A 13844-nucleotide genomic window follows, 5' to 3' on the forward strand; every position below is an offset into this window, starting at 1 on the left:
AATGAATACAACAAATATTGCTTTTGAAAAAATTCAAACAGTTTAATATAATTATTTAAATTACTTTTATATTCATAAGAAATTTAGAGAAGTCTTTAGATAATTGTTGAATTGAACGCCTAAGTTCGGGAGTTAATATAGATAAGCAATAATATTTCAAAAGCTTCCAGTTTAGAATAAGGCATTATATTTCGATAAAATATTCAAATAAAATATTCGAATTTTTCGAATTTAAAGAGTTAATAACTTGAGAGGAGATGGAGGTTAAATAAAAATTTTCTTCTAAGTAATCAAATAAATTGTTACTAAAGATTTAATTGTGTATAAAATTTCAAGTTTCTATCTCAAAAGATGCAGAAGTTTGACAAACAGGAACAAACGGACGGACTAATAAGTTTAACACAAAAATAACGTTTTAGAACATTTTAGTATAGAAGAATAGGAAGTAATTTTAAATAGAACTCGGATGAACATTACAACACAATTAATTTATTGCCGTTTCTAACTCTACTAGTTGTTGTTTCTAACTATTGTGCTATTCTCGCTAATTCAAATAGCATTTAGCAATTATCTATAAACTTTTTTAGCAAAATTTTTTCCCCTCTAAAATTTCGAAACATTGTTTTTGCAGTTACAACATAATTACTCTTTTGAATCAAGCATTGAGTTATATGTATGAATTTCTATATTAGTGTACACCATTGTAAATTTTTGAAAAAACAAAATAAAATAATATAAATTATATAGGTTTCCAGATTAAAATGTTTTGAAATTAAGAAAAAAAAAAAAATTGTTATCATTTCACATTAAGAGAAAGAAATTTTAAATTATAATTTTTGCTGTTGTTTAGTCGATTTTACCCTATATAACATATATATGTATTTTATGTTGCCGGCATCAGTTTATAGTGTGAAATAACAGGAAGATAATGAAAATATACATAAATATATTTTATATGTATATGTATTATTATTATGCACACTCAACCACATGCATTTGCCATTATATATTTTTTGCTTTTATAAAAGATTTATGAAACTGATTTAAAATGCAGACACTTTCTGTTTAAAGTTATAAATTTCTAATATTAAAATAAATGCATTGGAAATTTAATAAATGTTTATACTGTTATACAATTTTTATAATTTTGTAAAAAAAATTTACGGAAAACATGGATTATGTACATATTTTACTGAAAATTCAAATTCTTATATTCTTCGCTATATTTATTTTACTTTATAAGTATAGCGGAAATATACCGTTTATTTAGGAAATATCAAAACTGTTCAAATACTACAATTTCCGAGTAATAGAATACTTAGGGGTAATAGGGCCTACCTAAGGAAAATTTCCAAAATAATGAGAGTTACTGAATAAATTCAGTAAATTTATTTTTATGATTATATATAACACTTTGTAAATAGAACAATGACATAACAGATGACAAGTAAATGAAAAAATTCTCGCAATTTTAAAGAAATTGTTGAACTATTTGTAATGTTCGGTTGGGTATTTCATTATGGAAAATATTCGAATGGGTACTTTATTATAGAAAATTAATATATTTAACCTTGTTTAATATCATTTCAATTTAATCAATTTGGAGCAGCGATTCGGCATTTTCCAAGAATACTTCACAAGAATTTCCAGAAATACTTCATCAAATTCAGAAATTTTATTTAGAATTTTAATAAGATTAGGAAAAGTAAGTGATATTTTTTAGTTATTATTATATTTTGCATAATTCCCGTACAATACAAAACATGCATATTTATAAAATGCTATATTCGGCAAATAGTTCATAATATGATTTATAACAAATAGGCTATTATACTATAATCGATAAATCTTATTACCCTGACACATTATATATTAATATTATGTTTCACAATTTTTTTTAATCCAGCAGGATAAACATAGTATCTTTTCCAAAATATTGTATACCAATATACTTAAAACAATCAAATACCCATCTCAAGTCATTAATTTTCATGGATCCACGGAATGATTATAGTTGATTCTTATAAATATCATATTATTGTTTCAAGGATATTTTATTGGTATATTAAACATTATAACTTTTATTATTGCATAATTCAATTAAATAATCAATTAAGTGTTTTTACTATACATAACAGATACAAATATATAGTATAACATTAGTTATTAAAATTGCAGCTACACATTAGTATATTGCAAGTGTTTTAGTAGAAGTTCATTATAGTATGTACAGTACAAGAACAAATATGATATGAACATACATAACCGAATATAATGGATCTAAATGAAAATTAAAATCCCGCGGTCAATGTAAAGCAAAAAAAAAAAAAAACAAATCGTAGTATGTATATATGTGATGCTGTTGCATTATTATTGCATTTTGTAAGATTATATGCTCGTATGTATAAAAAAATTTAAGGGTAAGTATGAATATTAATGTTGCTAGTATAAAGCTTTTGTTTTATCAATTATATTAGACCAATACAAATATAATATACATGCTTATTAAATATATTAAATTAATATGTAATTTACAATTATTTGAATTTTTTTTTGAAAATGATGAACACATTTCGGACCTAGTTTCAGTTAAACATATGTACATAATATTATGTATACATACTTATATCTTTTAAAGAAATATTCTTTAAAAAATAAAGAATTATAATTTATAAATTATGTATGATGTGTTTATAAGAATTTTTAAAAAAGATTTATTCTTATCTTCTTCTGTTTCTATAATGGAATTCTATTTTTAGGAATTTTGATGTTCTATATGTACAAAAGAAAAAGGAAGTTGAAAAATTTTAATAAAAATTTTTTTTTTTTAAATAACAGCACGTAAAAGATGTTTTATAGCTAATTTTATACAAATATATTTATATTTTATGTTATAAATTCTAGAATATTCGAATTTTAATTTGATATTTTGTCGATTTTGTTCGCTCAACTCTTTTGATTTTGAATTTTTAATATTTCACATATATAGGTACATATAGTTGGTGTATGTACAGCATACTAAATATGTTATACAGAGTGCATATTTGTTTACAATTAAATTAATATATTGAGTATAAACTTACCGAAAATATCATCTTCAATTTCATTAGATGATAAGCCAAAAATATTTGGAATTAATAAATTTAATGTGATTGCAAGGTATAAAAAATATCTTCTTTGTTGTTCCATTTTATATTTGTTGCTTTTTAAATCTAATTTATCACTAGTATTTTATAATATTATTAAGTATAGAAAATAATTTATTTGCTTATTCGTCACAATTTTTTTTATTAAGAATAAATGGCATATATATATTCATATACATATGCTAGTTAATATTATATTTGTCTACATATGTATATAAGATTAAGAATATTATTTTATTAATTGTTTTTATTGTATGTTCTTATGAGTATCATATTAATAATTTTTGGAATTTTGGCTTCTATAAGGACTAGATCTTTTTTTTTTAATTTTTTTCAAAAAAATCTTAATCAATTTTTGTTTTTAATTTATTCTTTAGTTAACTGGAATAATTAATTATTTTAAAATTATTCTTTTTATTCAAATTTAAATATTAAAATGATTGTTCGCACAAATTGTAAACAAAAAATATTATAAAAATAATAATAATAAAAAATAAATAAAACGCATGCGATTTAAATATAAAACATGCTTCATTTAGGAATTCTGTCACTATACTGTCAAATAACAAATTCTTTTCAGAATAATGAATGAATGAGAATTTACTGAGAATTTGAAACCAAGAGAGAGAAACTCTCTTCTTCTTTGAATTGTAAAATTTACAATTAATTCAGCTATAAAGTGAACAAAATATGCATTAAGCAATTCAGCTTATCAATGTTTACTTTTATTAAGATAGTATAAAAGAGATAATATATCAAATTTCTTATGATACGAGTATATATAACAAAATAGTGTTTGGAATAAATTAAATCTGTATCATAGTTGATACAACCCTTTTATTTCGTTTCCATATATGAGAATAATGTTCAATGTAGTTTTATAAATACAATTATTTCTGTATAAAAGTTTAGAGCCTGATTGTCTATCTCGTTATTTTATTGGGCAACTGAGAAGAATTATTCAGTATTGCGTATCCCGTTTTTTCTAAAACAATGTATACAAAATTTATTTAAGAGGTTCCGTCAACAATTTGAAAAAAAAAAAATGTAAAAATTCAATTGAAAAAATGTGTAATATTATTGGAAAAATATCCATTAAAAGAACGGGGAATTCTGATTTGAAAGGAAGTAAAAAGTGTGTAAAAAAGCGAAATAAACGATTAGACTGTTTATTACAGATTTATAAAAGAAAATAAATATCAAGTTTTTGATTTAGTTTTTCATGTATAAATGTATAACATGTGTACTGAAACAAATGTGTGCAAGTACTCCTTATCTACTCTTTAATGTAGTCTATTTTATGTAATTAAATTGAAAATATGCGTAATTAAAAGTATCCCTTCAAGGAGAGGACAAATATAGCAATTAATTGTCTATTCAAATTTTAAATTTATAATAATTTTGAAATAGACATGGGAATTGAAATCAAATAAATATTAAAATAGTGAATTAATTTATTTTTATTATTTAAAAATTATTCCAAAATAAATAATAATGGCATATTTAAATAATAATTTCATTTGTTTTTGTTAATTTCATTTTTGAAATTATGTACATGAAATAAATAATAATATATGTAAAATTAATTAAAAAGAGTTTTTAAAAGAATAATCTTATTTTATTAATTGAATTATTTTATATTCTTTACATTGCTTAAATTCGAAAACTTCACACAATAAATATATTTATTTTATACGCTACAAATGCTTTAATAAATGTATCATTCATATGTAGACAACGTAGCCATCCCTGCATTTTTTTTTGACATTTGACTTTAAAAGATTGAAAGTATAACAGAAAATAAATTTCAACTGTTATACATTGTTATTTAATTTTATATATAAATAAACAATGCATAACAATTTAAAATATATTTCTAGCATGCGATAAATATCTTTTATTCGCATATTTATATAGAATGGGAGAATAAAATTTGAAAAAAATATGGATGTAAAAGGAAAAAAGGGAATATCTTATAGAATGTATGAAGTTATTAGAATATCAAAGAACTGTTATCAAAACTTCACATTTCTCAAGAACAAACCGTTTCAAAATATTGTAATAAATAATAAATAATTATAAAATTCAATTAAATTAATTAAATAACTAAAGGGTAATATAGTTTTTTCGAAAATTTAATAGACTTACCTTTAAAGCTAATATTTTGGCATGTTGATATATCCGAGGACACGGTACAATGTTGTCCGATAACTTGATTATCGGAAATAAGTGAGATAAAAATTAAAATAGAAAATTTTAATACCGCACTGCAATGCATATTCGTTATAATCTGAAAAATAGAAAGAAAATTTCATTTTATTTATAGTTTAATGGCAATTTTGTTTTTTTTTTTTTATAATTCTTCATTTTGTTTTGTTTCTTAATTAAAGATCAGTGAAAGTTATTTATTATTGGTCTAAACACAAAAACTTACTTATTTAGTGATCCATGAATTCACTGTTAAATGATATTGTTAGATAATATACAAATTTTCTTTGAAATTTCAAAGAAGTGTAAAAATTTTCTTCATTTACATAGTGGTTTCATAATAAGTAATTGAAAATTAAATAAAATTATTTAGAAATGGTAAAAAGAAGAAAATAGGAAAATTTGAAATAGAGCAAAACAAAAGATTGGTGGCATTGTTTTGAGTAAGTGTTGTGTTTTTTTTTAAAAATGTCTAACCTTAATTGAAATTGAATCATAGTCAAACTGTTGCTATATTTTTAATAATATTTCTTTTGAAAATTTTTCGATTATCACCCGGATTACTCAATTAATTTTTTTTTTATTTTCTAACAGACAAAATTATTAAGTAATCGTTAGCTAAAATGCAAAAGTATTATAACATATGATATTGGAGTCGAAGATATATGCTATAGTATTTTATCGTGCGTTTGGATTAAGTTTAGAATAAATTAATATAACACAATTCCATATTATTCATAGTAATATATTTGGCCTTAAATACATTTACTACTTTAAAAAAAATACCAAATTGTATACCAAAGAATTGCAAAAAATTTTTTTAAAGAAAATATCAGTGACATAGTTAATAAAAAATTGCCTAGGTAAAGTAATTTACCAAAAAAATTTTTTCGGTTTGGACAATTCTTTACTCGAATTAAAAAATAGAAAACACCCTTAAAAAAATCCATGTAATTATTTTCAAAAAAAAAATATTATGGTTCTTGAAATTTGATTAATTTTTAAAAAGATGGTAACATAAGCTGATAACGGGCTTTCTGAATTAGACAAGTAATGGGATTGTTAAACAAAAATATAAGAAGTTTAGTAATTCCGTTTCAGTAAGAGACCTTCAAATTTTTCAAAATGTATGAATAAAATTTCTTCGAAACTTTTTATTTCTGACTGTGGCAGACCTGCAAAAAACAAAATATGAACACACCCGTCCATCGTGGGACAAATTTATTTTCGTATTAAGAGTCTAAAATTTCAACAGATATAACATAGTGTAATACGTGATTTTAATTATAGAACATTAAATTAAAATTAATTAAACTAGTAGAAAAAATGTTTTGTTGATGAAAAGATGTTGTAATGGCTCATAATAATTCTTATATAATTTCTAAAATTATTCAATGTAAAAATCAAATCATCTTTAAAATACTAGGAAAAAGAACAAACAATGGTATAATTTTTAAAACTTTTATTTTCTTTTGTTCTTTTTCAATATAGCTATGTAGGAATATATAAAATGGAAAAAGAAAATTAAAGATATAAACTAAATAGCTACCACATTTATAACTATTAAGGTATTAAATATTGCAATGTTTTGTAAAATAATGTAATTTTATTATTATGCTATTATTATTTTACTTTAATTATTTAATCCTATGTCATTAATGTTTTTTGAAAAGTACACATGCTCATTTACAAATTCTACTTAGTAAAAATAAGCCCTTCAATTAATTTTATAATACATACGCGTATATTTGCAAATATTTTTTATTGTGTAATTGTGTATGTAAATATAAAATGAATATTGGAAGAAAATAAAGAATTTTTTACTTAGTTTTTATGTCAATAGTTACGAAAATTGTTTTAAAAATAGTTCATAATGTATGTACATTACGTATTTGTAATTCTATACGTTTCTCTTCTTTAATAGTAAAAGTCGCCGTTTTACTTCTTTTAAATAAGGAAATTAAGTAGGTTCCATATCATATTAAAGAAGAATCGTTATAAAAATTGTATTAAAAATAGTAGTAGTTTTTTCTTACTAATCTAGGTCAACAAATTTTTTTTTTCTGATTTTATGTTATTTATAAGTATTAAGTTTAAGAATTTCAGTTTTAATTATATAAGATTTTCAATGATCTATCCTTGCCGTGTGATATGAGGTTCCTTATGGCAATATTTAGAGAATTAAATAAAATTAACGTATCAGTAAAAATTGGAAAGTAAACTGCTCAGAACAGCTTGATTTATTACAAAAGTTTACCTAAAATTCGGGGCCCTGCATTATTTAAATTTATTGGAAGAAAGAAATAATTCAATACGCAATCTTTTACAAATATAAGCAATTAAGTTAAAATTTTCCTATAAATCAGAATTGGATGCAACATTTTCAATAAACAGAAAAATTTGAAATAAAAAAAAATCATCAAATTACAAATTTTATTTACTATCAAAATTTTTATTGATACGATAAATTTACAAGATTAAATAAATAAATAATAAATAAATCGACACATAAATATCTTTGGCTCTGTTATAATTTACATATGTATATATACATATAAAGGTGTTATATGACAATATAAACATAAAATTATTCAATGATGTTTAAAAGTATTATTTTGAAATTATAAAACTTGAAAAGAAATAAATAAGAGGGGAAAAAACGAATCAAAAAACAATCGTAGGATATTTTGAAAAAGAATTAATTCATTTTATTTTTTGATAATTAATTTGATGGGGAACTAGTCCTCCAGAGAATTGCAGTTGTAAACGATAGTAAATAGACAAAGTTGTTATCATTTTCATTATTAAGTGTGGATAAGAGAACTGTTCGTTCTTATAAAAAAAAAACATTTCTATCTTTATAAAGTTCAAAATTTGACATTTGCGAAATTTAAAGTGAAATAACTTGGAAAGGAATGAGGTAAAAGAAAATTTTTTTGTAACGAATTATGTAAAAAAATATAATCCTCAAAACTATACTGTGTATGATTTTAAAAAATTAAAGCAAACTCGATTCAAAATAATAAACTGTTAATTTTAGGGGTCGGCCCGATATTTTGATATTTGCTTATCATTTTTAGAGATAAGAGAATGACATCTTCACGGTATTGAAAATTTTCAATTTCCTGAAGGGGAAGGACAATGAAATTATTATACTGTTTTATGTTACAAACGAAAATTCTAATAGAAAATTTATATTAGCAGCAGTACAATGAAAATGGAGGAAAAACTAAAAAAAATATATATTAAAAAAATAGTTACGTATTATATTCCGAGTACCACAAAATAAAAATTTTTTAATCCATTTAGTTAATTATATTATGTACTTTTGTATAATATTGGAAAATCATTTTTTATTTTTTCAAAACAATTATACGAAAAGACTCAAAATCACAAAGAAATTGCAGTATTAAAGTCAAAAACAAAGAATAGAAAAAATAATAATAAAAAAAATAAAACTCAATATTAAATTTATTTTTTTTTTTCTGAATGGTTTAGTTTGAATTTTAACATCGGCCGTAAAACACAATTAAAGTCGGATACCAATTATATCAATTGTGTTTGCCACATCAAATTAAATTCAGTTATTTTAAAAATTGCAAATCAAAATATTTTTTTCTTTTTCAATAAAAATAAAATTAATTATTTAATTTCAAATTGAATAATAATAAATTATTGATTTTATTAACTTAACACTGAAATTAAAAATTCAAAATGGGAAAGGATGAACCTGAAGTAGCTGCTCTTAAAGATGAATTAAATGGAATGATCGAAAAATTCAAGGTAGTATAATTTTGTAATAATCCTACTGTTAAAAAATTGGTACAAATTATTCGTTTGAAAGCGATTCCCTAACAGCACGCTAAAGTTAAAATATGAAGTTAATTGGCAAATTATAATTTTTTGTTAAAACAACCAAAGAACACTACTATCCAGAGAAATGGATGATTGCTAATCCCTAATTATAAACCATTCATATTAATAATGAAATTATAATTTCAATAATGAAATTTTATTGCAATGCTTTGTAAGAGTTAATTTTCAAGAAAATATTTTACAATTCTGTACCTATGTATATTAAATTTGCTTTTAGAAAATATTTTTAATTTTGTAATATTAATAATAATTGAAATTTTTAAGGATGTTAAATTTTAATTTTTCTTTTTTATTTGATTTTGGTACATAAATTTATTTTTTTTTTGTTATTAAAATCAATTGTTGTTGAACAATCCGTGAACAAATTTGTTAATTAATATTTCACAATCTTAGCCCTGTAATTTAACTTTAGTCCTACAGTTCGTTGTCAACTCTACATTTCTAATTTATTTCTTAGAATTAGTAAAATTAGTAAAAGTTGTGTGGCAAATTTATGCAAAATTTCATTAAAAATTTCTAAAATTTGGAAATTAACAAATAATTTTAAAACATTTTGCAATAATAAATTAAGTTAATGCGCATGTTTTTATTCCGTAATAATGAAGCCCTGTACATTTTCCTTAAATTTAATTAGGTAAATTCGCTGCAATGTCGGATAAAATATGTAGGCATGCACTAGTATGTAAGGCTGTGTATATAAATACGTTATACATGCACACATACATTTCAAAAAAATTATAGTTAAAGTTTTTACAATCTCCGAGTACTTGATAACAAAATTTAATAACTTCTCGAATAATTATTTCTTCAAAAAAAAAAAATCACAAAAAACACAAAATGAATACGTTTATTTTCCATTCAGACACTGCAAGATTTTTAATGATTCGTTTCATTACAATTATTTTTAGGAAGCCCACAAAGCTGGTCAAGATGCAACTTTAAAAGATAAATGCGGTGATATGGGTAATATACCAAAAATTCGATGGCAATGTAAAAAAATCTTTAAGGGTCATATTAATAAAGTAAATTCAGTTCATTTTTGTGAAGATAATCGTCATTGTGTAACTGGTTCATTAGATGGAAAATTAATAATATGGGATTCATGGTCTGGAAATAAAGTTCAAGTAAAAAAGCAATAAAATTCTAAATAAAAATTGAATTAAACTGATTATTTTTTAATCAAAATAAAATATTCTAGGTTATTCCTTTGCGTTCAGCATGGGTAATGTCAGTTGCATATGCACCATCTGGTAATTTTGTAGCTTGTGGTGGTATGGATAATCAATGTACCATATATGATTTAAATAATCGTGATTCTAGTGGTGTTGCTAAAATGACAAGAGAATTATTAGGTTATGAAGGATTTTTAAGTTCATGTCGTTTTTTGGATGATACTCATATTGTAACCGGTTCTGGTGATATGAAAATGTAAGATTTTTATTCTTTAAAATCTTTTAAATAAATTTTTGAGAGTAAATATAAGTGTACATAAGTATTATTAATAACAATAAAATTATTTTTAACTTTTAAAGATGTCATTGGGATTTAGAAACTGGTAAAAAAACAATGGAATTCAATGGCCATGCTGGTGATATTGCATCAATATCATTATCACCTGATAAAAATAATTATATAACTGGATCTGTTGATCGTACAGCAAAATTATGGGATATACGTGAAGATAAGCATAAACAAATGTTTTTCGGTCATGAATTAGATGTGAATTGTGTTTGTGTAAGTTTACTATTTTTAATTAAAAAACTATATACATATTAAATTTAATATGTACAATTAATTATGTATTTTATATACTTTCTTATAGTATCATTCAAGTGGAAATGCATTTGCATCTTGTTCTGAAGATCAAACAGCTAGATTTTATGATCTTAGAGCTGATCAACAATTTGGTTTTTATGAACCACCAGCGAAAAACACTGGTTTTACTTCTTGCGGTAAATATCACAGCAATAATATAATCAATTAAAAGAACCTGTATAATTATTAAAATACCTGAATTTTAATTTTTAATTACAGCTTTGTCTTTAAGTGGTAGATATTTGGTATGTGCAGGAATAGAAGGTAATATTCATGCTTGGGATACGATGAAAGAAACTCATAATGGTAAGTTTTATTGACATTACATAAAGTTTGTTGTTAGAGCCCCATAAATAACTAAATAAGTTGGAAAATTGGAAATAACTTATTACCGATTGATATGTTTACATAGGCATGTATGTACAAACATACGCAACTCTTGCGCATATTTTTTTTAACGGATTCATTCATTTTAAAATGTATTGATTCTATAAGTATTCAATTTAAAAAAACTGAACTGATGTAGAGAAACCAACAGATAACTTTCTTACCTTGACTTTCAAATCGTACCCGGAATTAATTCTAATTTGATTCACCGTTCCAGTTTTATAACACACAGGTAAAATGTACGTGATCTTAATCTAATTAATTTCATTTTTGCATATATTATTTTGAATAATGCAATTCTTTAATAAATAATTTTTAAATATTAAATTATATTTAGTTTAATAAAAATTAGAAATAAATAGGCATCCGTTTTGAAAAAATTAAAATTTGACATTAAAGTTTGAATACCACTTCAAATGAAATTGTCAAAATAGGAAATATACATACGTAATATGTAGTGCCATCTATATTTCAGTAGTGTACTTCATAAATTGTTTAACAATTTTCTAACGGTCATATGAGAAAAATTTAAACAAATTATTTACATATGGCAATATGTGATGACAGTTCCGCTGCCAATATGTAAAATTTTTAAAAATAAAAAATTTCTTTCATGTTGACAATATTTAATCGCGCAAAAGTTTAACTAGATTTAATTAGGATAAGTTTAAAACATTTAAAATAAAATGTGTGCACATAATTTGAATACAAAATAATTGTGTAATATAATATTAAATTAGAAAAATATTTGATACCAAGTCAAGCAGCTCATTTGGTTAAATTTGTACAATTGTATTGAATTATTGACCTATTATTGAATGCTATTTTAATAGAACTGAATTTCACACTGTAAAAAAACAAAGGGCGAAAAATATATATATTATAGCATAATATCGTTTTAATATCGTTTTATTTTTAATATTTTATTAAAACGCAATTGTAGGAATGATGGCTGGACATGAAAATCGTATTACTTGTATTTCAATGACACCAAATGGTATGGCATTAGCATCAACTAGCTGGGATCAAAGTGTTAGATTATGGCTCTAAAAAATATTTTTGAATAATGAAAACCAATGAAAATTTATTGCAGAAATATTTTAAATTTAATTTAAAATAATAAAATAATATTACTAATATAATATTGTAGAAAAATCATAATGATGTGCGTTTATATTACATACTTTACGTTTTATTTTTATTATAATTTTAATAAAGTTAAAAAAAATCGAAAAAATATCGATAAATAAATAAATAAGTAAAATTTTCGATCATGAAATGAACTAAATTTACATTAAAATAAAAGAATTTTGAAAAAAAAAAAAATTTAGTTACATAATATTATTAATAATGATAAAAAATATTTAATGTTGTAAAATTTATGAAATAAATTTGTGTATTTTTGCGATTTTATTCTTCCCTATTTATTCAAATTGTTTAATTTTTATCGTGTTTTTCATTTTAGATTTTAAATATTGTTTTTAATTTAATTTTTAAAAATAGTTAATAAAATAATGAAGTACTAAAATGGATAATGGTTAAATATTTTCACGGAAAAGAGTATTTTTTTTACACAAGATTTTTATTTAAACTTTGTAAACAACTAAAATGTTTTTTTAATTTTTAAAGTCTTGAATTGTTTACAGTGTAAATTGAAATTTTTGAATGCATGTCCACGTGTACGGTTATAAAATAATTGTTATACCAATTTTTGAATTTAAAGTTTTAATATAATTAAATTTAACTTTTAGATATTACTGAAAAAAATCCTTTAACCACTAATACGTTGGGAATTTTTGATGACTCAGTTTTGTTCTAGTATTCCATTTGCAGTACATTTTATTAAAAATTGAGTACTACAAGAACTGCAAAAAAAGTGTTTTTTAAAAATGCAGCAATGTTTTGTCAGTATTTTTTTTAAACAACAATTTGGTGTTGTAGGATCTTAAAAAATTTATTGGAAATTCGAAATTTTATTTTAATACTGCAAAAAAAAAAAAAATATCGGAAGATTCAAAAGAATTATTAAAGTAAGTTTTTTGTTTTAATTTTTTAATTTTTATTTATTTATTATAAATTTTCAAATGCAAATTTTTTTTAAAATGTTATTAGCTTCCATTTTTTTAATTGACTGTGACATTACTTCATCAACTACAAAAAAAATTTCTCTGCTACAAGTAGCAATATTGAGGTTTTTGCAGTCACTTTTTTTGCTATTAAAGTTAATTTAGTTTTAAGTTAGAAATGCAAACGCAAACTGCATTTTCAGAAATACTCGGTCATTAATTAAAATTTTACTAAATTAATTAATACGTGTATAAAATTTTTAACTTTAATATTGAATTTATCTGTTCCAAAAACTTTAACTTAAATATTGTTAATTATTATTTTTAATTATATATTAAAATATTT

The 13844-nt window shown here is 22.3% G+C and overlaps 2 protein-coding genes across 2 annotated transcripts in view; one reads left to right on the forward strand and one right to left on the reverse strand.

Annotated features, from left to right (window-relative positions):
• Nucleotides 1-3265, reverse strand: part of LOC129608995 (procollagen-lysine,2-oxoglutarate 5-dioxygenase) — a 29334-nt gene extending 26069 nt beyond the window's left edge. Inside the window, exon 1 of the mRNA XM_055520816.1 lies at nucleotides 3084-3265. Within this exon, the coding sequence (XP_055376791.1) occupies nucleotides 3084-3189 (106 nt within the window). The 5' untranslated portion in view covers nucleotides 3190-3265. The remainder of the gene's footprint in view (nucleotides 1-3083) is intronic.
• A 5498-nt stretch (nucleotides 3266-8763) lies between these two features.
• Nucleotides 8764-12859, forward strand: LOC129608999 (guanine nucleotide-binding protein subunit beta-2). Its single transcript, XM_055520822.1, has 7 exons — nucleotides 8764-9137; nucleotides 10139-10354; nucleotides 10429-10658; nucleotides 10763-10964; nucleotides 11053-11182; nucleotides 11265-11351; nucleotides 12376-12859. Exons 1-7 carry the CDS (start codon nucleotides 9069-9071, stop codon nucleotides 12480-12482), a joined length of 1041 nt encoding a protein of 346 aa, XP_055376797.1. The 5' UTR covers nucleotides 8764-9068; the 3' UTR covers nucleotides 12483-12859.
• Nucleotides 12860-13844: the final 985 nt, after the last annotated feature.

The sequence above is a fragment of the Condylostylus longicornis genome, unplaced genomic scaffold (genome assembly GCF_029603195.1).
Source record: "Condylostylus longicornis isolate FDR11 unplaced genomic scaffold, ASM2960319v2 ptg000038l, whole genome shotgun sequence".
NCBI lineage: Eukaryota > Metazoa > Arthropoda > Insecta > Diptera > Dolichopodidae > Condylostylus > Condylostylus longicornis.